Consider the following 27,533-nt stretch of genomic DNA (forward strand, 5'->3'; position numbering starts at 1 on the left):
TAGGATATGACATTAAAGGGACTCTGTCACCTGAATTTGGAGGGAGCAATTTTCAGCCATGGAGGCGGGGTTTTCGGGTGTTTGATTCACCCTTTCCTTACCCGCTGGCTGCATGCTGGATGCAATATTGGATTGAAGTTCATTCTCTGTCCTCCATAGTACACGCCTGTGCAAGGCAAGATTGTTGTTTTTTATTGTTTTATTACAGGAGATGTTGGATTCAATGGAATGGCCGTTAAACAGTGAGCATAACTATGTTCGTTATTTTTAAATAAAAAAAAGGAACAGGGTGTTTTGTTTTATTTCTAATAAAGGACTTTATTCTGGCTGTGTCTTTATTTCCCATATAACTATAGGATTAGTAGTGGATGGGTGTCTTACTAAGCCGTGGGCTTGATGTCACCCAGTGGCCTAGAGTGGAGCCCACCCGGTGGCCTAGAGTGGAGCCCACCCACTGGCCTAGAGTGGAGCCCACCCACTGGCCTAGAGTGGAGCCCACCCACTGGCCTAGAGTGGAGCCCACCCGGTGGCCTAGAGTGGAGCCCACCCGGTGGCCTAGAGTGGAGCCCACCCGGTGGCCTAGAGTGGAGCCCACCCGGTGGCCTAGAGTGGAGCCCACCCACTGGCCTAGAGTGGAGCCCACCCACTGGCCTAGAGTGGAGCCCACCCACTGGCCTAGAGTGGAGCCCACCCACTGGCCTAGAGTGGAGCCCACCCACTGGCCTAGAGTGGAGCCCACCCACTGGCCTAGAGTGGAGCCCACCCAATGGACTCGAAAGTCCACAGTGAATGGAGATAATAAGTAAAACATCCCATCTTTTCCCCCATCGCTTTATATGGCTTTGCACCGCATATTTCGTAAAACCACTGCAAAAATTGGGGTGTTTGACAAGAACACAGTTCCTCTAGTAGAGGCGACTGGAGCTTTGGAGATGAAGGCTATACTGAAATATACAGCACACTTGTGTTTCTAGCCTTTCCATTCATTGATAGAAAGAACAGATCATAAAATGATGAAGGACTAAAATTGAGGAATTTGTAGAAGATCCTATAATTTGGTAATCCCTGAAGGTCCAACCCTGGGAGACCCCAACGATCCTAAGGATGAAGGGGCTGCAGTGCAGTTATCACCTTTTGCCATCATCTATAGGCCTACATACACTACATTAGATAAAAGCGGGCAGAACCCATCGATGTTGGCAGGATCGGACGCCCATCTAATGTGTATGGGGCAGCCACTGTCTCCAACATATTATATCAGTACAAATAAGGCTAATGCCGTTCTAATGACATTGCTTGATCCTGCCAGAGGAGTGTGGCAGCGGCTTACTCTGCCCTGCCCACAGAGAGCACATGGATAGCATTCACATGGGGGAGATAGGTGACACCACTGTCAGTGAAACACAACAGTCTACGCCTTTAGGCTAAGTTCACACATTGGCAGTAATTCGGTTTGGCACTCCCATGGCAGAACCATATCCCAGGTTAGGCATCGGATGGGCAACTGATGTGACGCAGATCAACAACTGTCATTCAATTGGGCTAATCCTCAACTTTTCGGAGCAAAATCTGCAGAAAAACACAGACTCATCTTTTCGGCATGGATGTCGGCGAAACCTGCAGATATCGACAACAGTTTAGAGTGCGTGTGTATGCGCGTGTGTATGCGCGTGTGTATGCGCGTGTGTATGCGCGTGTGTATGCGCGTGTGTATGCGCGTGTGTATGCGCGTGTGTATGCGCGTGTGTATGCGCGTGTGTATGCGCGTGTGTATGCGCGTGTGTTCTCACAAATGATGTCGGAAGGGAAAAAGGATCGGTATATCAGATGTTCTCTGCCGGAAGAGGAGTCTGGCAAAGGTGGTCTCTAAAAACAAAGAATCGTTTCGCCGTGCTGAGCCTTCTCGTCTATGGGGGACTCAGGAGGGAGCACTGTATGGCGAAACATTGGCCGAACAATCGCTTGGCTGATGCCTATCTGTTGCTTTAGAAGCAGGACCTGTGCATAAATCCTCATCAAACCCATGATACATGATCATTTTTTTTCTGCCCAGTGGTGCCATAAGACCACAGAGGGTACAAGACCCCATCATTACAGGAGACGTGGCGCTACATCAGCGCTTTCGCCCCTCCATTCTCCGGATCCCAGAATGTCTTTAGTGAGAATACGGCGTGTCCGGTGCTGCACACACATTTTTCCTTTCGCCGTCTCCAGGATTCTTGCGCTGTTATTTCCCATACAGACAAGCAGCCATATAATTAGCCGGACTAATCTGAGTAAAGCGGCTCTGCTCAGAGCGCTGACAGCCCAGGAACAATGTAATCTGCTGGAGGATACGTGCCGCTATCGGCCCCTCTGGATAAAGCCCGGTCACAGTACGGGCCGCGTGGCGCTGTGCACACATGACAGGCTGAGCTAAGATATCAGGGTCTTGTGACCGACCTCTGGACATCACTGGCACCACAGTGACTAGACCGAGTCTCCAGGCTCTCAGCCCTTGGCATGACGGCTTCCTGACTGGACACATTCCCAAATCTCCCTGCACCCCCTCGGCTGCGATTGTCCCCTCGGCCTCCTCCTCTAATCACTTTTTCCCCCCTGGATGTTTAGTTAGCAGTTTCCAAATACATAATAAGTCCGCTTCTCCAAAGTAAATACTCTCAGCCAGAGATAAAAAAGCAAATACCGCCGGTTAACTCCTGACAGGCGGAACGGCAGCTACCACGCGGGATCAAAAATAGAAAGAAAAACGGTAAAAACAGAGAATTGCACTTATAATGGGGCCTCTTATGGGATCCAAAATCATTTCAGGGTCTAATCTGGGGGATCTGTACAGATTTAGGGAGGACTGGTCTGAGATTATATTGTCGGAAGTCTAAATTTATCTTCCGCGCTCGTTTGGGGTCTGAATAAATTTAGGGTCATGGTCTTGGGTAAGAATTGATTTAGGGTCATGCTCTGGGGTAAGAATTGATTTAGGGAGAACAGGTCTTGGCTCTGAGATCATTCTGTAGTCTAGTCTATCTTTTCCGTGTTCGTCGGGGGTCGGAATTGATTTAGGGGCATGGTCTGGGGTCTAAATTAATTTGGCAGTCTAGAGTGAATTAGTTTAGGGCTTTGAATACATTTCTGTTTTTGGTCTAAGGGTTTGTTTTTGTTCAGGGGCATGGTCTGGGGTCTGAATTTATTCTGAGATCTCGTCTAGGAATTTTCATTTTTTTTTTTTTTTTTAGGGTCATGGTCTAGGGTCTGAATTAATTTTGAAGTCTCGATTTATTGTTGGGTAACCGCTTATCCAGGTCCTTCTCTCCCTAGGACAGTGTCGGATGGTCAGGCCGGTACGCTCGCCTTGTGCTGTCCCTATGACCCGAGGACTCTCGCCTCTTCCCCGAGATATATATGTTACCAGTGATATCACCGCTTTGGTCAGGATGGCGGGATGTGACAACTCCTGGTCAGTGAGTATCTCACAGCTTTGACCCAATAAATAGCAGTAGCGCTAGGAATAGTCTCCAGGTGTAAAATGCTACCGCTGAGGCGTCCCTTAACCGACCTTTAGGGGATTCTGGCTTTCCATTAACAGTATTTTGGAATGAGTATTTACAAAGCAGAAGAAGGTGAAAAGATTTCCATATAGTTTTCTGGGGAAAAAAAAAAGTTTTAGTATAACTTCATTTACATCCTGGTTCTTTTCTGCCTTTGGAGTCCAGTGGGCGGTCCTACGTAGTGAGTGACAGCTTATCAGGTAGTCAAGATTCTAAAAGGAAGCGAGTCAATCACTGATTAGGACCGCCCACTGGACTACTAAGCATAGAAACAAATGACGGAGCCCCCTGCAGATCTGACGTCACATCCTACATGACAGGGCCCCATTAAATGGGGGGTGCGGGGACTAAATGAGGTGACGGAGCCCCAGCGAGTCTCTCCCGACCGGCCCTCCACACTGACACTTGCAGCGCCTGTGATCTGCCCTTACTGGTATCTTTGCATTCTACATCTGGGGCCATTTAGGACGAGTCGAGCTGCTTGGCGATCTTTACACGCGACGCTGCCAGATCAGGCGGTTTTTATTTCTCCATGGCACAACATTATTCAGAAATGACAAGTGCTGAATCCTCGCTCCTGCTAGAAAACCCAGAGCCGCGGCGTTCCTCACTCCCGTCTCACCGGTGAGGTTTGGAGGAACGTCTGGAGCGGGAGTGATCAGGGTGATCCACTATGGATTCAGCGGTGGGAAAACAAAGTTACCTTCTTACAAGGGGTTACCCATTAAACTCCTCAATGCCCTAACAAAATCATATGTCTGATGGAACTTTAAGCACTACAGCCGATCAGCTGCCGCAGATGGTCTGCAGTGGTCACGTTACCGCTGGGAATTGGGATGCAAGTACGGTATATGGTTTTTTTAAATGTGATATGGACCACTTAAGCAGTTAAGAAGTGGCTGACCAGTGAGGGGTTTGCCACTTACAGGAGGACATGAGCAGTGTAGGAGAGTTAGTGCTGGGCCGGGGAAGGGCGAGCAACTGCAATGTTTAGGTATTTTAGAGTATATCAAGCCTACTTTCCTGAAAGTGGAAAATCCCTTTAAGGACCAGATGTTAGAGGGATCCTTTGACAAAAAACAGATAGTAAAGTGTCTAAACTGCTGGGATATATGGAGACATCAAGAAAAGAAAGCTGGCTAGACATAGGAGATAGATGCCGGCCTTCCGTGTGACTGACAGCCAACTATCCCGACCTGCTGATACACAAGTGCTAGGCACCGAGTTTGTGTGTTTTCAACAGGGAGGGAGGAGAAAGCCGCTGTCAGATACCTCCGACACCCTGCAAAACAAAAGGATCGGCCATTGAAATCCTGACTGCCCAATTCCTCTAGCAGATGGTTGGCCGGGCCTGCCGAAATCGTACGGCTCCATCCAATGTACATGGAGTTAGTGTTCATATTCTCTGCAGCGCCACCACAGGGATACAAAAGCATTACACAACGTCCATTCACATCTATAGATTGTCTGAGTAACGCAGGACAGGACGGGTCCTCCCAGGCGAGAGACGCTCTTACTCTCTCACCTGCACTCTACTCTGGCCAGGAGAAGAGGACCCCCGAGCAGAAGAGGACCCCCCGAGCAGAAGAGGACCCCGAGCAGAAGAGGACCCCGAGCAGAAGAGGACCCCGACCAGAAGAAGACAGCGACCAGAAGAGGACCGCGGCCAGAAGAGGACCACGGCCAGAAGAGGACCGCGGCCAGAAGAGGACCCCGAGCAGAAGAGGACCCCGAGCAGAAGAGGACCCCGAGCAGAAGAGGACCCCGAGCAGAAGAGGACCCCGAGCAGAAGAGGACCCCGAGCAGAAGAGGACCCCGAGCAGAAGAGGACCCCGAGCAGAAGAGGCCCACGAGCAGAAGAGGCCCCCGAGCAGAAGAGGACCCCGAGCAGAAGAGGACCCCCCGAGCAGAAGAGGACCCCGAGCAGAAGAGGACCCCGACCAGAAGAGGACCCCGAGCAGAAGAAGACAGCGACCAGAAGAGGACCGCGGCCAGAAGAGGACCGCGGCCAGAAGAGGACCGCGGCCAGAAGAGGACCGCGGCCAGAAGAGGACCGCGGCCAGAAGAGGACCGCGGCCAGAAGAGGACCCCGAGCAGAAGAGGCCCCCGAGCAGAAGAGGCCCCCGAGCAGAAGAGGCCCCCGAGCAGAAGAGGACCCCGAGCAGAAGAGGACCCCGAGCAGAAGAGGACCCCGAGCAGAAGAGGCCCCCGAGCAGAAGAGGCCCCCGAGTAGAAGAGGCCCCCGAGTAGAAGAGGCCCCCGAGTAGAAGAGGCCCACGAGCAGAAGAGGACCCCGGCCAGAGGAGTACCCCGACCAAGGTGCCCCCTCTGATAACACAGGATTCCCTAGTATCTTTTGTAGGGCTGTTCCTCTATTTTTACTATCATTTTAGATACCGTACATATAATTTTATACTTATTTGTTTTTTGGGAGGAATTGGTCAAAATATTTTTTTCTATGGGTTAATACATACCGAATATGGTTTTTTTTTTTTTCATTTTTAAGAGATTCAAATTTTAAAAACTAAATAAAGAGGTTCATTTTGGGAGCACATTTTGCTCTTGGATTTCTTTTAAACTTAAATTATCTTTTTTGCTTTTTCATAAAACTGCTGCCAATGTTATGCCCACAGAGTAGAGGCACGAGTACAATCCGCCCTGCCGTAACGCCCTCCTCCACGGGCGCAGACGCCGTGTCCAGCGATCGTTCTCGGATATCTGGAAGTCATCTGGATGAAGGCGGGCGTCGCTGCAGGCCCTGACATGTAACCACCATCTGACCGCCATGGCGACTTTCCACGACTTATAAATAACAGGATCGCATTGATCACGGGGTATTGTGCGCTAACGAGCTCCGCTCCGATAACTGGAAACACCCATCTGACACTTGGAGTAAGAACAATTTGGAGGAATGAGCCGCACGTGTCTGACGTCAGGGGGTAAGGTTAGTCCGATGCAGAAGCACCAGAGAGGCGCGAGGCACGGCCAGACCTCGGACTGTTCTCAGGGGGTCCTCCAGAAAAGAATCAACGCTCGGCGACATATGATGAACCATATCAATTCATCTTTGGGGTCTTCAACTTAAAGGGGGTTTTTGGGGGGTGTTTAGGGAATGGCTAAAATATTACTTTAAAAAGGCCTCGGCAGGATTAAAGAAATCTTCAAAATCAGTTAAAACCTCATTTCATTAACCATGGAGGTCGGGATTATCAATATTTTGTCCTATGGCAGAAGAGACAAAAAGGGGAGAGGCTCCTGCTGCAGCCAGTTCTCTTCTCTTGAGACCCTCATAGAAGATTTCTTTCTATATTTTTCGGTTTTAAATGTAATAAGGGACAAAATAAAATTTAAAAATATAGAACAGTAAGGGAGGGAATGCTGGGATATGTTCTCTTTTTTTTGCATTTTCAGTCGTTACTGTTCCGTTAAAATTAGTTTCACACGACTGTATTCTCAGCATCTCAAAAGTAGTCCAATGAGCGTGGTCAGGGGCGACCTCAGGGCAGGTACGGGAGCTATTTGTGAAAACATTGGATAGTATGAGAAATTCGGTGGTGTGCACGAGCCCTAAAGTATTTGCCTTATTAGCGGATCCGCATTGTTCAGGTCCCGTCTCGTTGTCGTTGTCCCGCAGTCGGTGCACCGCAGGTACCCGACGATCTTTATGCGGCTTCACTTTCTTGTGGTCTATAATAATAATATATAATAGTGAGATCTTGCTGCAATGTAATTCAGATCCACTTCTCGCGGCTTCCTGCTGAGCCTGAACATCTAGGCTGCAGGAAACCTGAGCAAGCAGAGCTGCAGTGTAAAGTATGAGGGATGGGACAGCAGCTGGATTTCAGGCTCCAATGCAGATCAGCAGGCCTCACTGATCATGTGAGTAAATGGAGCTAAAAAAAAAAACAGCAAATGGTAAAAAAATAACCAAGTTAAAGACCTACATATAATCCTAAGATCTCCCGATTCTGTCCAGTTGCAGCGATGTGAAAGCCCGGCGAATGTCAGATGTCCGGGGTAACCCTGTGGGTAGATTTTATTTATCAGCCTGGGTACAGTGGGGGACGCCATCCAGACATCTATATCGGGGGTCACCCAGCTTTCCCTAGAATAATAGTCTGAACCATCTCTCGCCGGCTGTCTAGATATTGGCATCCCACTCCCTCCTATCTGCCAGCTCCGAAAGTAAAGCGACCACTGCGGATCCATTTCTCATCAAAGTCGCCCGTCTCTAGAACCGGAACTATGGATGAAATACCCCAGAACGCCCTCAGGGGGCGCCACCCAGCAGAGGAATGCAGCCGAATACAGATGCCATGGAAAACACATTTTTTTTTTTTAAAAGGGACAGCGTTTGAAATGTGAAACAGCTGGCAGAGAAACAATGGGGAGAGCGAGGACAGAGCTAATTGTGTGCGGCACACGGAGGAGGCTCCGAGATCAGGCTCGTCTGGCTCGTCCTCCACGCTCAAAAATAAATTCCGTATGCGGGAAATTCTCAGCACACAGAGACAAAAAGACAAGAAAGTCCTTAATGAGTTTTCCGTCAGCACATAAATATAAGGGTACCGTCACACAGTGGCATTTTGATCGCTACGACGGCACGATTTGTGACGTTCCAGCGATATATCCGTGACGTTCCAGCGATCTCGCTGTGTCTGACACGCTCCTGCGATCAGGGACCCCGCTGAGAATCGTACGTCGTAGCAGATCGTTTGAAACTTTCTTTCGTCTAGTGTCCCGCTGTGGCGGCATGATCGCATGGTGTAACAAAGGTGTGCACGATATTGTATACGATGTGCGCATAGTAACCAACGGCTTCTACATCGCACATACGTCATGAAATTATCGCTCCAGCGTCGTACATTGCAAAGTGTGACAGCAGTCTACGACGCTGGAGCGATATTGTTACGATGCTGGAGCGTCACGGATCGTGCCGTCGTAGCAATCAAAATGCCACTGTGTGACGGTACCCTAAGAAACTAGATGGTGGCCCGATTGTAACGCATTGGGTATTCTACAATATGTATGTATATATGTATGTATGTATATAGCAGCCACATAGTATATAGCATAGGCCACGTAGTATATAGGAGTACTACGTGGCCTGTGGTATATACCATGTGGCTGCTATATACATACATATATACATACATATATACATACATATTGTAGAATACCCGATGCGTTAATATAAGCCATGCAGTAAATAACACAGCCCACGTAGTATATAACAGCCCACACAGTATATAGCAGCCACGCAGTATATAACACTGCCCACGTAGTATATAGCAGCCACGTAGTATATAACACTGCCCACGTAGTATATAACACTGCCCACGTAGTATATAGCAGCCACGTAGTATATAACACAGCCCACGTAGTATATAACAGCCCACACAGCATATAGCAGCCACGCAGTATATAACACTGCCCACGTAGTATATAGCAGCCACGTAGTATATAACACTGCCCACGTAGTATATAACACTGCCCACGTAGTATATAACACTTCCCACGTAGTATATAGCAGCCACGTAGTATATAACACTGCCCACACAGTATATAGCAGCCACGCAGCATATAACACTGCCCACGTAGTATATAGCAGCCACGTAGTATATAACACTGCCCACGTAGTATATAACACTGCCCACGTAGTATATAACACTGCCCACGTAGTATATAGCAGCCACGTAGTATATAACACTGCCCACACAGTATATAGCAGCCACGCAGTATATAACACTGCCCACGTAGTATATAACACTGCCCACGTAGTATATAGCAGCCACGTAGTATATAACACTGCCCACGTAGTATATAACACTGCCCACGTAGTATATAGCAGCCACGTAGTATATAACACTGCCCACGTAGTATATAACACTGTCCACGTAGTATATAACACTGCCCACGTAGTATATAGCAGCCACGTACTATATAACACTGCCCACGTAGTATATAACACTGCCCACGTAGTATATAACACTGCCTACGTAGTATATAACACTGCCCACGTAGTATATAACACTGCCCACGTAGTATATAGCAGCCACGTAGTATATAACACAGCCCACACAGTATATAGCAGCCACGCAGTATATAACACTGCCCACGTAGTATATAGCAGCCACGTAGTATATAACACTGCCCACGTAGTATATAACACTGCCCACGTAGTATATAGCAGCCACGTAGTATATAACACTGCCCACGTAGTATATAACACTGTCCACGTAGTATATAACACTGCCCACGTAGTATATAGCAGCCACGTACTATATAACACTGCCCACGTAGTATATAACACTGCCCACGTAGTATATAACACTGCCCACGTAGTATATAACACTGCCCACGTAGTATATAACACTGCCCACGTAGTATATAACACTGCCCACGTAGTATATAACGCAGCCCACGTAGTATATAACGCAGCCCACGTAGTATATAACACTGCCCACGTAGTATATAGCACTGCCCACGTAGTATATAGCAGCCACGTAGTATATAACACTGCCCACGTAGTATATAACAGCCACGTAGTATATAGCAGCCACGTAGTATATAACACTGCCCACGTAGTATATAGCAGCCACGTAGTATATAACACTGCCCACGTAGTATATAGCAGCCACGTAGTATATAACACTGCCCACGTAGTATATAACACTGCCCACGTAGTATATAACACTGCCCACGTAGTATATAGCAGCCACGTAATATATAACACTGCCCACGTAGTATATAACGCAGCCCACATAGTATCTAACACTGGCCAGGTAGTATATAGCAGCCACGCAGTATATTACACAGCCCACGTAGTATTTAGCAGTGTGGGCACCATATCCCCTCTTAAAAAAATGATTAAAATAAAAAATAGTTATATACTCACCCGCCGGGATCCAGCGAACCAATGGCGATGCGCGTGCGGCTACCGACATCTTTCATTCCAAGGATGCATTGCGAAATTACCCAGATCACTTAGCATCTCTGGGAATGGAAGCTGGCAGCAGGCGTGAGCGCATCGTCGGACTACGGAAGGTGAGAATAGCAGGTTTTTAAATTTTTTTATTATTTTTAACATTACATCTTTTTACTATTGATGCTGCTTAGGCAGCATCAATAGTAAAAACTTGGTCACACAGGGTTAATAGCGGCGGTAACGGAATGAGTTACCCGCGGTATAACGCGGTCCGTTACCACTGGCATTAACCCTGTGTGAGCGGTAACTGCGATGAGTATGGAGCGGGCGCTGACTGCGGGGAGTATGGAGCGGGCGCTGACTGCGCGGAGTATGGAGCGGGCGCTGACTGCGGGGAGTATGGAGCGGGCGCTGACTGCGGGGAGTATGGAGCGGGCGCTGACTGCGGGGAGTATGGCGCGGGCGCTGACTGCGGGGAGTATGGCGCGGGCGCTGACTGCGGGGAGTATGGAGCGGGCGCCGGGCACGGACTGCAGGGGAGTAGGGAGGGACTAATCGGACTGTGGCCGTCGCTGATTGGTCGTGGCAGCCATGACAGTCAGCTGGCGAGACCAATCAGCGACTTGCATTTCCATGACAGACAGAGGCCGCGATCAATGAATATCAGTGACAGACAGACAGAAGGACAGACAGACGGAAGTGACCCTTAGACAATTATATAGTAGAGGAGCTAGTGGTGGTGCAGCCTCGTCCAACAAAGGGCAGCTGGGCCCATACCAGGCACGCCGGGGCCCATACCAGGCACGCCGGGGCCCATACCAGGCACCTCGGGGCCCATACAAGGCACGCCGGGGCCCATACAAGGCACACCGGGGCCCATACCAGGCACACCGGGGCCCATACCAGGCACACCGGGGCCCATACCAGGCACACCGGGGCCCATACCAGGCACACCGGGGCCCATACAAGGCACGCCGAGGCCCATACCAGGCACACCAGGGCCCATACCAGGCACACCGGGGCCCATACCAGGCACGCCGGGGCCCATACCAGGCACGCCGGGGCCCATACCAGGCACACCGGGGCCCATACCAGGCACACCGGGGCCCATACAAGGCACGCCGAGGCCCATACCAGGCACGCCGGGGCCCATACCAGGCACACCGGGGCCCATACCAGGCACACCGGGGCCCATACCAGGCACGCCGGGGCCCATACCAGGCACCTCGGGGCCCATACAAGGCACGCCGGGGCCCATACAAGGCACACCGGGGCCCATACCAGGCACACCGGGGCCCATACCAGGCACACCGGGGCCCATACCAGGCACACCGGGGCCCATACAAGGCACACCGGGGCCCATACAAGGCACGCCGAGGCCCATACCAGGCACACCAGGGCCCATACCAGGCACACCGGGGCCCATACCAGGCACGCCGGGGCCCATACCAGGCACGCCGGGGCCCATACCAGGCACACCGGGGCCCATACAAGGCACGCCGAGGCCCATACCAGGCACACCGGGGCCCATACCAGGCACGCCGGGGCCCATACAAGGCACGCCGGGGCCCATACCAGGCACGCCAGGGCCCATACCAGGCACACCGGGGCCAATCTGTCTGTGAAAGAAAACTGTAAGGAGGTAAACGATGGATAATGATCACTCAATCAGTTTTCACATTGCCGGCGGCAAATCCCCTGTGCTGCTTACGGCAATATTATTCCATAGGGCCACATAAAGGATGGGATCAGCTGAAGAACAAGCGCTAATGATCAGGAGCGCGGGCTCTTACGCTTGCTCGTTGGGCAAAAAAATCCCCAAACTATCAATGTATCAGACTATGTTCACACACAGCGGCCTCTGACCCTAGCAGCCCTTGTGCCGCTGCGGTCTCTCCACTGCTCCCTTACAAGACTGTCCATGGGCTCACGCAGAGGTCCATGCAGGGACCACAATGCACGGACTGGCTGCGGACTCCAGACCTGAGCGGGACGGCTTCTTATAGTTCTATAAGGCGGGCATGCAGCAGTAAGTAACTGGCGGTCCGTGCTCAATGATGCCTGGACATCTCTGTGACCTCTAATATTGCAATGAAGCAGCCTTTCCACCTGTAAGACCATGAGTCCGATCATAAGGGAGGCGCAGTTTTGCATGGCTCATAATGGCACGCATTATTTTATGCACGTAGCACTGCCATATTCCGCAGTGGTGTACCACGAGGTCATCGCCCACATTGGTGCTGTCCCCATTGTAGCTCACAGTCTAAAATTCCCAAATGACCATGCATGTAAAGTTTCTGGGAGAACACGGGTAGAGAACATGCAAACTCCGTGCAGATACGCTGCCCCTGGTCATACTCGCACGCCGGACCCCTGATAATCAATGGGAGGAAACGATCCAGACCAGAAGGGGTTACATGGCGGCCGGAGGATCGCTCCCCGAGAGAGAAGAAGTCCTACAAAGTGTCGCCAGGACGCTATCAGTGAGAGGGTGTGAGCGCAGGAATAGATCGGCTCTGCCCATGATGTCTCCGAGCAATGGAGGAAAATGTGGGATCGCACTCGCTATTACGTGATTACACGAATAAAAAAAGGATAAAAGGTCTAAGAAATAAATCACAGAGGCGGCGCGGGGACATTTCATGAGATTCTCTAAGCAGGAGGCCAAAATAAACTGTGCGAGGCGATAAACACCGGCACATAATAGACATGGCAGGAACGCTGCGACACAGGCCGGGGGTGCAGAGACTGCCGTGTGCAGCCAGCGCCCCCTACCAGTCACCAACGAGTATAACATCCAGACAACATCATCCTGACATTGAGGAAAGTGGAAAATGATCTTCTATAAATCTTCAATGCCAAGATCTGGTCGCTGGACGTTGTAAGCAGGGCGCCCGATCGGGAGGAGCGAGGGATCCTCATCACATGTCTGCTCACATTTCTTCTGCTTCGCTTTCATGGAGATTTTGTGTGGGCACCTCCTGACTTCATGGTGGCCAAATACTGGTCAGAATGGGAGATCGGTGCCTCCTGCGCCTCGCAGACATTTAAAGCATAAGCTATGGAGATGCCATAAAAGACTCTTGTACGTTATCCCTTTAAGCCACATTCAACACTTAAAAAGTTTTGAAATGCTCGTTAATCACCCAGGGGATTTTGCAATTTTTTTTTCCCGTCAAGCGAAATCCCTATAACAAGAAAATCCCCACCCGCAGAGCACACGGCCTCCATAATTCTGATCTCACTACACCCTATGAAGTAAATTCCGTCCGCACTGGTACCCATTTCATTCCAGTACTGGCCCCCAATCAATAATTTGTTCCATCAATGGGGGTAAAACTCAAAGATAAGATGGCGCGTTACTAGGATTATGGGCCTCCGCCCGCTCATACCCCACTGATCTTTAGAAGAAGTTGTCCAATACTGGGATATCCCCTTCTCATACCCCACGCTCAGCCTTGATAAAATAAAAAAAGCATTTTCTCACCTCCTGTGCTGGCGCCGTTCTGTGGTGTCGGCACTCGCGGTCCCGGGACTCTCATGCGGTCATTGTGACACGTGACCCCGGCACCCAATCAGCGCAGGCGTCACTGGCCCCATCAGTGCGGAGAAAGTGACGCCAGGGCTGAATGGGCACCGGGGGTCACATGTCACACCACCACACGGGAGTTCCGTGACTGTGAGTGCTGACATCACTAACGGCGCCGACACAGGAGGGGAGTATAAGCTTTTTTATTTTATCGGGCCAAATATTTAGATCAAGAAGTCTTCCTAGTAGTGGACAATCCCTTTAAAATGTAGTTTTCATTATTAGTTTACCAGAGTAGACTGCTCCCCTACCTCCCAGCTTCGCTTGTCGGAGGGGGGTAGTGTGCTCCTGATTGCTAGTTTGGATCAGCACCGCCGGCAGAATCTGCTCGCCCCGTTGTGCTGTGAGCATCGGCAGCTTTGGCTTTGCAGCATATAGGAGTGCAGAGGAATAAAAGCAGCATGGAGAAATGTTCATCAGCCCTATTGAAAGGAGCTTGTAAGCGCAAACTCGTCAACTAGAAGACACGGATACTTTTACGCAATGAGCAGTGAAAAATGTTTTACTGGGAAACGATGCAGAGCAAGGAAGACTAAACCTTAAACGCCAGACGGGTGACAAGTCCAAGCGGCCAGTCCCTGGTGACTTCTCCCTGCTTCCCAAGAGTGACAGTTCTCTTCCTATTTGTGTGTATTGAGAGCGAACTGTCAATCAAGGAAAGCATATAGATACAATCCATGGGGGACCTGTCACCCATCAGGCATAGTCCACAAAAAGCTTTCAAACTCCACAACGTTTTACAGTAAAACATACTTGGCTGCGATGATACAGCCAGTGTCTGACACCCGCGCCTGTGGATGAGGAATCATGGATCAGCAGAGCTGTAACGCCAGGCACAGCACAGTCATATGAAGGCACTGGGTGGCCACTTCTCCCTAGACCTGTCGGGCAGGTCCTCATCGTAAGCAATCACTGTCAAAATAATCTTATGTCAGATCCAAAAACCAGCAGCGCCCCCTACAGTGTCTGGCGGACACGTTGCCCTGGTGCACTTCTCATGGCTTTTCCAAATATCATTGCTTGGTCACCAGGACTGTCCGGCGGGCGCGCTCATCACCGGCCCTAATATAAAGGCACATTAACAACACTCACTTGCCACACCGGAGGCCAAGCCATAGAGTAGACCAGCCCCCTCCGCCTGGTGCTGGAAGATGTGGGACCCCGGTGGGGGGCTCTTCTCTTGTCTGATGAAGTTATACAGCAATGTTTTCACCAGTCGGCTCGTGTAAGGAAGACTGCAGGGAGGAAGAAGAGACACAAGTAAGAGGAAGACGACAGCCGGAGCATTGCTCGGGGGAGCACAGAGGGGATTCTGGCATTATTCTATCCAGGCCTATCACAGAAATGCTGAGGAGATGGGAGCCATAATGAGCTGTGCAATCACATCAGGAGCCGAGAGGGGGCAGACAGGCGGTCAGCGACGGATGGGCCGAGGGCACGGCTGCTGTCCTGGAAGGGACACGTTATATTTACTGTATATTAATCTATTAAGTAAAAATTAGTTTTACACTATTCTCCCAAATTATCCACAGGAACAGCAACTGTACTGCTCTACAGGTCACTAAAAAGATGAATAAAGCAAGCTTATACTCCAGAGCTGCGCTCATTCATCTGATGGAGTCACTGTATAATTACATTACTTACCCTGTACTAATCCTTATACATGCAGCTCTGGAGTATAATACAGGATGTAACTCAGGATCAGTACAGGATCAGTAATGTAATGTATGTACACAGTGACTGCACCAGCAGAATAGTGAGTGCAGCTCTGGGGTATAATACAGGATGTAACGCAGGATCAGTAATGTATGTACACAGTGATTCCACCAGCAGAATAGTGAGTGCAGCTCTGGAGTATAATACAGGATGTAACTCAGGATCAGTAATGTAATGTATGTACACAGTGACTGCACCAGCAGAATAGTGAGTGCAGCTCTGGAGTATAATACAGGATGTAACTCAGGATTAGTAATATAATGTATGTACACAGTGACTGCACCAGCAGAATAGTGAGTGCAGCTCTGGGGTATAATACAGGATGTAACTCAGGATCAGTAATGTAATGTATGTACACAGTGACTGCACCAGCAGAATAGTGAGTGCAGCTCTGGAGTATAATACAGGATGTAACTCGGGATCAGTAATGTAATGTATGTACACAGTGACTGCACCAGCAGAATAGTGAGTGCAGCTCTGGAGTATAATACAGGATGTAACTCAGGATTAGTAATATAATGTATGTACACAGTGAGTGCACCAGTAGAATAGTGAGTGCAGCTCTGGGGTATAATACAGGATGTAACTCAGGATCAGTAATGTAATGTATGTACACAGTGACTGCACCAGCAGAATAGTGAGTGCAGCTCTGGAGTATAATACAGGATGTAACTCAGGATCAGTAATGTAATGTATGTACACAGTGAGTGCACCAGCAGAATAGTGAGTGCAGCTCTGGGGTATAATACAGGATGTAACTCAGGATCAGTAATGTAATGTATGTACACAGTGAGTGCACCAGTAGAATAGTGAGTGCAGCTCTGGAGTATAATACAGGATGTAACTCAGGATCAGTAATGTAATGTATGTACACAGTGACTGCACCAGCAGAATAGTGAGTGCAGCTCTGGAGTATAATACAGGATATAACTCAGGATCAGTAACGTAATGTATGTACAAAGTGACTGCACCAGCAGAATAGTGAGTGCAGCTCTGGAGTATAATACAGGATGTATGTACACAGTGGCTCAACTATTACATAGATTAGTTAAAAATGTGAATTGTGAAATGGGATTCAGAGGTGCACATACAGTGCCGGCAAAAATAATCTTTACAAGTTCAATGAAACCACAAAATCTTAATATTCAAGTGGATTCAAGTGTTTCATTGTGGATATTTTATTACAATTAGTATTTTGTCATGTCACCCTTACATTTTATCACCACCTGCAGTCGTTTAGGCATGGATTCAGAAAGGCTGGCTAAGTATGTGGAGTCCATGTTTACCCACAGTGTCTTCAGCACCTCCTTTAGTCCTGTATATTTTGGGTCATACCGTGACACGGTACTCGGACGACGCACGACCTTTGAGCCTCCCCTGACCAGCCTGAGAGTGTTCTCATCACTAAACATCACTTTCCTCCTCTCTTCAGATGTCCAATCTTGATATTTCTTACAAGCCTTTTCTCCTTCATTGCTGCTGTGAGCAGGGGCTTCTTTGTGGCACGGCAGCTTGGTAGCCCCAGGTCCTTCTGCAGGCAGTGACGAATTGTCCTAGTTGTGATGTTCTGGAGGAGCACAGGGTACTTATAGAAGGATGTGACATCACTTCATGCTTCAGAAGCTTATCAGTCCTTGGTGAAGTCTTCTTAGGTGCTCCAGAGCCTCACTTCCTCTGCGGTACCATCCCAGGAGGCAATGATGCCCCCCGACCGCTTCAGCTGATAAATTGCTTCTCTTGACACTCCCAGATCTCTTAGCTACAGCAATCACCGAATCCCCCTTCTCGAGCAGAGACAAGGCACGGGATTTCTCTTCCATTTTAAGCTTCTTTCGACCCATTGTGGGAGATAATAAAAAACTGAGGGAGATAATAAAAGACTGCCTAATAGCAAAACTGGCTGAGCTGCACATAACAACCAATCAGAGTGCAGCTTTCGCTTTACCAGAGAAGTGAAAACTGAGCGTTGATTGGTTGATATATACAACAAAGCCAGCTTTAATATTAGACAGATTTTTATTATGTCCCCCATTGTGTACACTTTTAAAAAGTGAAATTATGATGTGGATTTTATATGTAAAGTTATTTTTTTGCTGCGCAAGTGTAAAGATTTTTTTTGCCGGCACTGTAAGCTTCAGCACCAGGCTACATGATGATATCTGGGAAAAATTGCATTATTACATTCACTTCCACAAAGTTACACATTGCAGCAACACAACGACTTTTATGCAACCAAATTCCACAATGTATATAAATGGCGACGTACCATCGGCCCTGCAGCAAGTATTTCTGGATGACACCTTCATGGATAATCTCCTTCCGGAAGAGCTGGTAGGAGAGGAGCACAACGAGGGCAGTGACGGCTTCCAGTAGGATGCTGTATGTGATATCACTGAAAGAGAAAAAAGGTCAGATTAGCGCACCCTGTACAGGTGAGCCGTGTCCAAAACGGATTCTAACATTTAGATTTTCACCCTCGGTATAGTCAGTGGCAGAAACTACAGCAAAACAAGTGATATGGCCAAGACAGTTTCCTGGAACTGCTATTATATTTACCCTCTAGCTGTAAAGAGCTAAAAACTTGCCCCCACTTGCCATATAGAGGCATAGACCCGCCCCCCACTTTCCATAGAGAGGCAGACCAGCCCCCACTTTCCATAGAGAGGCAGACCCGCCCCCCACTTTCCATAGAGAGGCAGACCAGCCCCCACTTGCCGTAGAGAGGCATAGACCCGCTCCCACTTTCCATAGAGAGGCAGACCCGCTCCCACTTTCCATAGAGAGGCAGACCAGCCCCCACTTTCCATAGAGAGGCAGACCCGCCCCCCCTTTCCATAGAGAGGCAGACCAGCCCCCACTTTCCATAGAGAGGCAGACCCGCTCCCACTTGCCGTAGAGAGGCATAGACCCGCCCCCCCTTTCCATAGAGAGGCAGACCCGCCCCCCCTTTCCATAGAGAGGCATAGACCCGCCCCCCCTTTCCATAAAGAGGCAGACCCGCCCCCCACTTTCCATAGAGAGGCAGACCCGCTCCCACTTGCCGTAGAGAGGCATAGACCCGCTCCCACTTTCCATAGAGAGGCATAGACCCGCCCCCACTTGCCGTAGAGAGGCATAGACCCGCCCCCCACTTTCCATAAAGAGGCAGACCCGCTCCCACTTGCCGTAGAGAGGCAGACCCGCTCCCACTTTCCATAGAGAGGCAGACCCGCTCCCACTTTCCATAGAGAGGCATAGACCCGCTCCCACTTTCCATAGAGAGGCAGACCAGCTCCCACTTTCCATAGAGAGGCAGACCAGCCCCCACTTGCCATAGAGAGGCAGACCAGCCCCCACTTGCCATAGAGAGGCAGACCAGCCCCCACTTGCCATAGAGAGGCAGACCCGCTCCCACTTTCCATAGAGAGGCAGACCCTCCCCCACTTGCCATAGAGAGGCAGACCAGCCCCCACTTGCCATAGAGAGGCAGACCCGCCCCCACTTGCCATAGAGAGGCAGACCCTCCCCCACTTGCCATAGAGAGGCAGACCCGCCCCCACTTGCCATAGAGAGGCAGACCCTCCCCCACTTGCCATAGAGAGGCAGACCAGCCCCCACTTGCCATATAGAGGCATAGACCCGCCCCCACTTTCCATAGAGAGGCAGACCAGCCCCCACTTGCCATAGAGGCAGACCTGCCCCCACTTGCCATATAGAGGCATAAACCCGCCCCCACTTTCCATAGAGAGGCAGACCAGCCCCCACTTGCCATAGAGAGGCAGACCAGCCCCCACTTGCCATAGAGAGGCAGACCAGCCCCCACTTGCCATAGAGAGGCAGACCCGCCCCCACTTGCCATAGAGAGGCAGACCAGCCCCCACTTGCCATAGAGAGGCATATACCCTCCCCCACTTTCCATAGAGAGGCAGACCCTCCCCCACTTGCCATAGAGAGGCAGACCAGCCCCCACTTGCCATAGAGAGGCAGACCCGCCCCCACTTGCCATAGAGAGGCAGACCCTCCCCCACTTGCCATAGAGAGGCAGACCCGCCCCCACTTGCCATAGAGAGGCAGACCAGCCCCCACTTGCCATATAGAGGCATAGACCCGCCCCCACTTTCCATAGAGAGGCAGACCAGCCCCCACTTGCCATAGAGAGGCAGACCAGCCCCCACTTGCCATAGAGGCAGACCTGCCCCCACTTGCCATATAGAGGCATAAACCCGCCCCCACTTTCCATAGAGAGGCAGACCAGCCCCCACTTGCCATAGAGAGGCAGACCAGCCCCCACTTGCCATAGAGAGGCAGACCAGCCCCCACTTGCCATAGAGAGGCAGACCCGCCCCCACTTGCCATAGAGAGGCAGACCAGCCCCCACTTGCCATAGAGAGGCAGACCAGCCCCCACTTGCCATATAGAGGCATAGACCCGCCCCCACTTTCCATAGAGAGGCAGACCAGCCCCCACTTGCCATAGAGAGGCAGACCAGCCCCCACTTGCCATAGAGAGGCAGACCAGCCCCCACTTGCCATAGAGAGGCATATACCCTCCCCCACTTTCCATAGAGAGGCAGACCCTCCCCCACTTGCCATAGAGAGGCAGACCAGCCCCCACTTGCCATAGAGAGGCAGACCCGCCCCCACTTGCCATAGAGAGGCAGACCCTCCCCCACTTGCCATAGAGAGGCAGACCCGCCCCCACTTGCCATAGAGAGGCAGACCAGCCCCCACTTGCCATATAGAGGCATAGACCCGCCCCCACTTTCCATAGAGAGGCAGACCAGCCCCCACTTGCCATAGAGAGGCAGACCAGCCCCCACTTGCCATAGAGGCAGACCTGCCCCCACTTGCCATATAGAGGCATAAACCCGCCCCCACTTTCCATAGAGAGGCAGACCAGCCCCCACTTGCCATAGAGAGGCAGACCAGCCCCCACTTGCCATAGAGAGGCAGACCAGCCCCCACTTGCCATAGAGAGGCAGACCCGCCCCCACTTGCCATAGAGAGGCAGACCAGCCCCCACTTGCCATAGAGAGGCAGACCAGCCCCCACTTGCCATATAGAGGCATAGACCCGCCCCCACTTTCCATAGAGAGGCAGACCAGCCCCCACTTGCCATAGAGAGGCAGACCAGCCCCCACTTGCCATAGAGAGGCAGACCCGCCCCCACTTGCCATAGAGAGGCAGACCAGCCCCCACTTGCCATAGAGAGGCAGACCCGCCCCCACTTGCCATAGAGAGGCAGACCAGCCCCCACTTGCCATAGAGAGGCAGACCAGCCCCCACTTGCCATAGAGAGGCAGACCAGCCCCCACTTGCCATAGAGAGGCAGACCAGCCCCCACTTGCCATAGAGAGGCAGACCAGCCCCCACTTGCCATACAGAGGTATAAACCCGCCCCCACTTGCCATAGAGAGGCAAACCAGCCCCCACTTGCCATAGAGAGGCAGACCAGCCCCCACTTGCCATAGAGAGGCAGACCAGCCCCCACTTGCCATACAGAGGTATAGACCCGCCCCCACTTGCCATAGAGAGGCAGACCAGCCCCCACTTGCCATAGAGAGGCAGACCCGGCCCCCACTTGCCATAGAGAGTCAGACCCGCCCCCGACTTGCCATAGAGTCAGACCCGCCCTCACTTGCCGTAGAGAGTCAGACCCACACCCCAACTGGCCATAAAGAGTCAGACCCGCCCCCACTTGCCATAGAGAGGCAGACCAGCCCCCACTTGCCATAGAGAGGCAGACCAGCCCCCACTTGCCATAGAGAGGCAGACCAGCCCCCACTTGCCATAGAGAGGCATAGACCCGCCCCCACTTGCCATAGAGAGGCAGACCAGCCCCCACTTGCCATACAGAGGCATAGACCCGCCCCCACTTGCCATAGAGAGGCAGACCAGCCCCCACTTGCCATATAGAGGCATAGACCCGCCGCCACTTTCCATAGAGAGGCAGACCAGCCCCCACTTGCCATACAGAGGCATAGACCCGCCCCCACTTGCCATAGAGAGGCAGACCAGCCCCCACTTGCCATAGAGAGGCAGACCAGCCCCCACTTGCCATAGAGGCAGACCAGCCCCCACTTGCCATACAGAGGTATAGACCCGCCCCCACTTGCCATAGAGAGGCAGACCAGCCCCCACTTGCCATAGAGAGGCAGACCAGCCCCCACTTGCCATAGAGAGGCAGACCCGCCCCCACTTGCCATAGAGAGGCAGACCCGCCCCCACTTGCCATAGAGAGGCAGACCCGCCCCCACTTGCCATAGAGAGGCAGACCAGCCCCCACTTGCCATAGAGGCAGACCAGCCCCCACTTGCCATAGAGGCAGACCAGCCCCCACTTGCCATATAGAGACATAGACCCGCCCCCACTTGCCATAGAGAGGCAGACCCGGCCCCCACTTGCCATAGAGAGGCAGACCCGCCCCCATTTGCCATAGAGAGGCAGACCCGCCCCCACTTGCCATAGAGAGGCAGACCCGCCCCCACTTGCCATAGAGAGGCAGACCCGCCCCCCACTTGCCATAGAGAGGCAGACCCGCCCACACTTGCTGAAAAGAGACAGACCCATCTTTACTTGATGTAAAAAAAGACAGATCTGCTCCACTTGCCGTAAACGGATAGATTCGCCCCCACTTACTGTAAAGAGACAAAGGCCTGCTCCCCAAATGCTGCAAAGAGCAAAGGCCCAGCCCATTTGCCACAAATAGACAACCGCCCCCACTTGCCGTAAAGCGACAAAAGCCTGCCCAACTTGCCGTAAAATGAAAAAAGCCAGCCTCCACTTGCTGTAAAGAGACAGACCCATCCCCACATGCCGTAAAAAGACAGACCTACTCCCACTGGCTGTAAAGAGACAAAAGCTCACCCCACTTGCCATAAAGACAGACCTGCCCCCATTTGCGGTAAAGAGACAAAGGCTCACCCCCACTTTTTTTTTTTTTAATTGTTTAGCATTACAGGCCCATAATGAGCAGATTACGGTGGGTCAATCTCTTCTTTACAAAACAGATTTTGCAAAGACTCAACTACTAGATTAATGTACGAAAAAGGGCAAAAATGTGAACAATTTTAAAAAAATGTTTTGGTTCTTGCAGAAAAACAAGATTTAATATCACTTTTCCAAAGACAGAAATTAAGTTAAATTATTATTACCCAGGACTAGGTGTTCTGTTCCTGAGCAGCTCGGGTCAGAGCATCGATGATGGTCCCAGAGCTATCATCAAACTTCTAGAGGGGGAGGAATGAAGGAAGTGGTGTTTGGCCCCAAAGTCTTGCTGGCTCCCTCCAAAGAAAACATTCTCCTGAAACCATCCCAGCTTCATGTTCTATCTCTCCAATGTCTTGTAATTATATCTTAATGTGCTGTTTATATGGTAGGACGTGCGGGCTCGGCAGCGGGAAGAAGCAAGCGTCTGTTCTTTTATGGGAGAGAAACGGACACCGAGGAGAAGGGTCTCCATCACCTTATAGAAGGGGGCACGGAATACTCAACATAGTAACATAGTAACATAGTTAGTAAGGCCGAAAAAAGACATTTGTCCATCCAGTTCAGCCTATATTCCATCATAATAAATCCCCAGATCTACGTCCTTCTTCAGAACCTAATAATTGTATGATACAATATTGTTCTGCTCCAGGAAGACATCCAGGCCTCTCTTGAACCCCTCGACTGAGTTCGCCATCACCACCTCCTCAGGCAAGCAATTCCAGATTCTCACTGCCCTAACTGTAAAGAATCCTCTTCTATGTTGGTGGAAAAACCTTCTCTCCTCCAGACGCAAAGAATGCCCCCTTGTGCCCGTCACCTTCCTTGGTATAAACAGATCCTCAGCGAGATATTTGTATTGTCCCCTTATATACTTATACATGGTTATTAGATCGCCCCTCAGTCGTCTTTTTTCTAGACTAAATAATCCTAATTTCGCTAATCTATCTGGGTATTGTAGTTCTCCCATCCCCTTTATTAATTTTGTTGCCCTCCTTTGTACTCTCTCTAGTTCCATTATATCCTTCATGAGCACCGGTGCCCAAAACTGGACACAGTACTCCATGTGCGGTCTAACTAGGGATTTGTACAGAGGCAGTATAATGCTCTCATCATGTGTATCCAGACCTCTTTTAATGCACCCCATGATCCTGTTTGCCTTGGCAGCTGCTGCCTGGCACTGGCTGCTCCAGGTAAGTTTATCATTAACTAGGATCCCCAAGTCCTTCTCCCTGTCAGATTTACCCAGTGGTTTCCCATTCAGTGTGTAATGGTGATATTGATTCCTTCTTCCCATGTGTATAACCTTACATTTATCATTGTTAAACCTCATCTGCCACCTTTCAGCCCAAGTTTCCAACTTATCCAGATCCATCTGTAGCAGAATACTATCTTCTCTTGTATTAACTGCTTTACATAGTTTTGTATCATCTGCAAATATCGATATTTTACTGTGTAAACCTTCTACCAGATCATTAATGAATATGTTGAAGAGAATAGGTCCCAATACCGACCCCTGCGGTACCCCACTGGACACAGCGACCCAGTTAGAGACTATACCATTTATAACCACCCTCTGCTTTCTATCACTAAGCCAGTTACTAACCCATTTACACACATTTTCCCCCAGACCAAGCATTCTCATTTTGTGTACCAACCTCTTGTGCGGCACGGTATCAAACGCTTTGGAAAAATCGAGATATACCACGTCCAATGACTCACCGTGGTCCAGTCTATAGCTTACCTCTTCATAAAAACTGATTAGATTGGTTTGACAGGAGCGATTTCTCATAAAGCCATGCTGATATGGAGTTAAACAGTTATTCTCATTGAGATAATCCAGAATAACATCCCTCAGAAACCCTTCAAATATTTTACCAACAATAGAGGTTAGACTTACTGGCCTATAATTTCCAGGTTCACTTTTAGAGCCCTTTTTGAATATTGGCACCACATTGCTATGCGCCAGTCCTGCGGAACAGACCCTGTCGCTATAGAGTCCCTAAAAATAAGAAATAATGGTTTATCTATTACATTACTTAGTTCTCTTAGTACTCGTGGGTGTATGCCATCCGGACCCGGAGATTTATCTATTTTAATCTTATTTAGCCGGTTTCGCACCTCTTCTTGGGTTAGATTGGTGACCCTTAATATAGGGTTTTCATTGTTTCTTGGGATTTCACCTAGCATTTCATTTTCCACCGTGAATACCGTGGAGAAGAAGGTGTTTAATATGTTAGCTTTTTCCTCGTCATCCACAACCATTCTTTCCTCACTATTTTTTAAGGGGCCTACATTTTCAGTTTTTATTCTTTTACTATTGATATAGTTGAACAGTTTGGGATTAGTTTTACTCTCCTTAGCAATGTGCTTCTCTGTTTCCTTTTTGGCAGCTTTAATTAATTTTTTAGATAAAGTATTTTTCTCCCTATAGTTTTTTAGAGCTTCAATGGTGCCATCCTGCTTTAGTAGTGCAAATGCTTTCTTTTTACTGTTAATTGCCTGTCTTACTTCTTTGTTTAGCCACATTGGGTTTTTCCTATTTCTAGTCCTTTTATTCCCACAAGGTATAAACCGCTTACACTGCCTATTTAGGATGTTCTTAAACATTTCCCATTTATTATCTGTATTCTTATTTCTGAGGATATTGTCCCAGTCTACCAGATTAAGGGCATCTCTAAGCTGGTCAAACTTTGCCTTCCTAAAGTTCAGTGTTTTTGTGACTCCCTGACAAGTCCCCCTAGTGAAAGACAGGTGAAACTGTACAATATTGTGGTCACTATTTCCTAGATGCCCAACCACCTGCAGATTTGTTATTCTGTCAGGTCTATTGGATAGTATTAGGTCTAAAAGTGCTGCTCCTCTGGTTGGATTCTGCACCAATTGTGAAAGAATTGTGGCAGAACATTACGCTGCCAATCTGAGACATTGTCCTCATGTTATAGGTGATGGCGCCAACCCTGCATCAATCATTCCTGGTTCCTCTAGGGTCTCAACAAGAGCCTAACGTTGCACCCCCACCGATATTACATGGTCGATAAACCATGAATTTTGCACAACCCCTTTAAACGCAGTCAATAGAATGGGGAGACCCCCCAATATATGCCCACCGTGCAATGCATGACAGATAAGGGTCAGCCAAAGTCACATGCCTGCAAAATCGGCTGAACTCTCCCTCGATAACAGACGTTCGCGGGACGAAGGGGGCCTGCAAAATTGTAACAAAATTAAAATAGCTGAGGGTCCCACTGCCGGAGACCCCGCCGCAAAAGAGAAATGGGGAGCCTAGTCTGTACATGGCCGGCAATATGGAAATGGCTCGCCCAGGGTGAATTATCTCTCACTGGAAACAGGGCCCCCCCAAAAGTAAGACCCCACACAAGCCCACTTACAGTGCTGAGGTAATACAACATCACACGGACTAATCGCAGGCCTCAGATTCTGCTTCTGTACCTCATATACAGGGAGAATGGAGACTGAAAACACGGAGGTCCATTCATACAGCTCTGGGGGCCACATTGGGAGTGAACCACTGCCAAAGGGGGCAAGAAACCAGGTATAAAGGCAACCCCAGCCTCCATACTTATGGCACCTCACACGTCTGACCAGAGCTCCTTCCTCTACTGGGACAGACACCTGTCAGGAGAACAGGGACCAAGAGAGGAGACAGGGGCAGATCTATATGGAAGGTATCAGGGGGTCTCACAACCTGCACAGTACAATGGCGAGAGCAGCACTCACACAACCTGCTCTGCACGGAGCACTGAGCGAGGGACACAAATCTCCCTGATCAAGGCCGATTACAGATGGATCTGGATAAGTTGGAAACTTGGGCTGAAAGGTGGCAGATGAGGTTTAACAATGATAAATGTAAGGTTATACACATGGGAAGAGGGAATCAATATCACCATTACACACTGAACGGGAAACCACTGGGTAAATCTGACAGTGAGAAGGACTTGGGGATCCTAGTTAATGATAAACTTACCTGGAGCAGCCAGTGCCAGGCAGCAGCTGCCAAGGCAAACAGGATCATGGGGTGCATTAAAAGAGGTCTGGATACACATGATGAGAGCATTATACTGCCTCTGTACAAATCCCTAGTTAGACCGCACATGGAGTACTGTGTCCAGTTTTGGGCACCGGTGCTCAGGAAGGATATAATGGAACTAGAGAGAGTACAAAGGAGGGCAACAAAATTAATAAAGGGGATGGGAGAACTACAATACCCAGATAGATTAGCGAAATTAGGATTATTTAGTCTAGAAAAAAGACGACTGAGGGGCGATCTAATAACCATGTATAAGTATATAAGGGGACAATACAAATATCTCGCTGAGGATCTGTTTATACCAAGGAAGGTGACGGGCACAAGGGGGCATTCTTTGCGTCTGGAGGAGAGAAGGTTTTTCCACCAACATAGAAGAGGATTCTTTACTGTTAGGGCAGTGAGAATCTGGAATTGCTTGCCTGAGGAGGTGGTGATGGCGAACTCAGTTGAGGGGTTCAAGAGAGGCCTGGATGTCTTCCTGGAGCAGAACAATATTGTATCATACAATTATTAGGTTCTGTAGAAGGACGTAGATCTGGGTATTTATTATGATGGAATATAGGCTGAACTGGATGGACAAATGTCTTTTTTCGGCCTTACTAACTATGTTACTATGTTACTATGTTACAGCATATAAACGTGGTAGATGAAAATGGCTCAAATACAACTCCAAAGATACCGATTGTGAGTTACATCCTGTATTATACCCCAGAGCTGCACTCACTATTCTGCTGGTGCA

General features: G+C 49.8%; 1 protein-coding gene across 6 annotated transcripts in view; it reads right to left on the bottom strand.

The window, feature by feature from the left end:
- DYM (dymeclin) overlaps positions 1 to 27,533 on the bottom strand; it is a 328,401-nt gene that overhangs the window by 221,593 nt on the left and 79,275 nt on the right. For all 6 annotated transcript variants that reach the window (XM_069746704.1, XM_069746678.1, XM_069746713.1 and 3 more), the window contains exons 7-8: positions 18,045 to 18,170; positions 15,155 to 15,297 (exon numbers count right to left, since the gene is read on the bottom strand). In XM_069746704.1, the coding sequence (XP_069602805.1) occupies positions 15,155 to 15,297; positions 18,045 to 18,170 (269 nt within the window). The remainder of the gene's footprint in view (positions 1 to 15,154; positions 15,298 to 18,044; positions 18,171 to 27,533) is intronic.

This window comes from Ranitomeya imitator, chromosome 1 (genome assembly GCF_032444005.1).
Source record: "Ranitomeya imitator isolate aRanImi1 chromosome 1, aRanImi1.pri, whole genome shotgun sequence".
Classification (NCBI taxonomy): domain Eukaryota; kingdom Metazoa; phylum Chordata; class Amphibia; order Anura; family Dendrobatidae; genus Ranitomeya; species Ranitomeya imitator.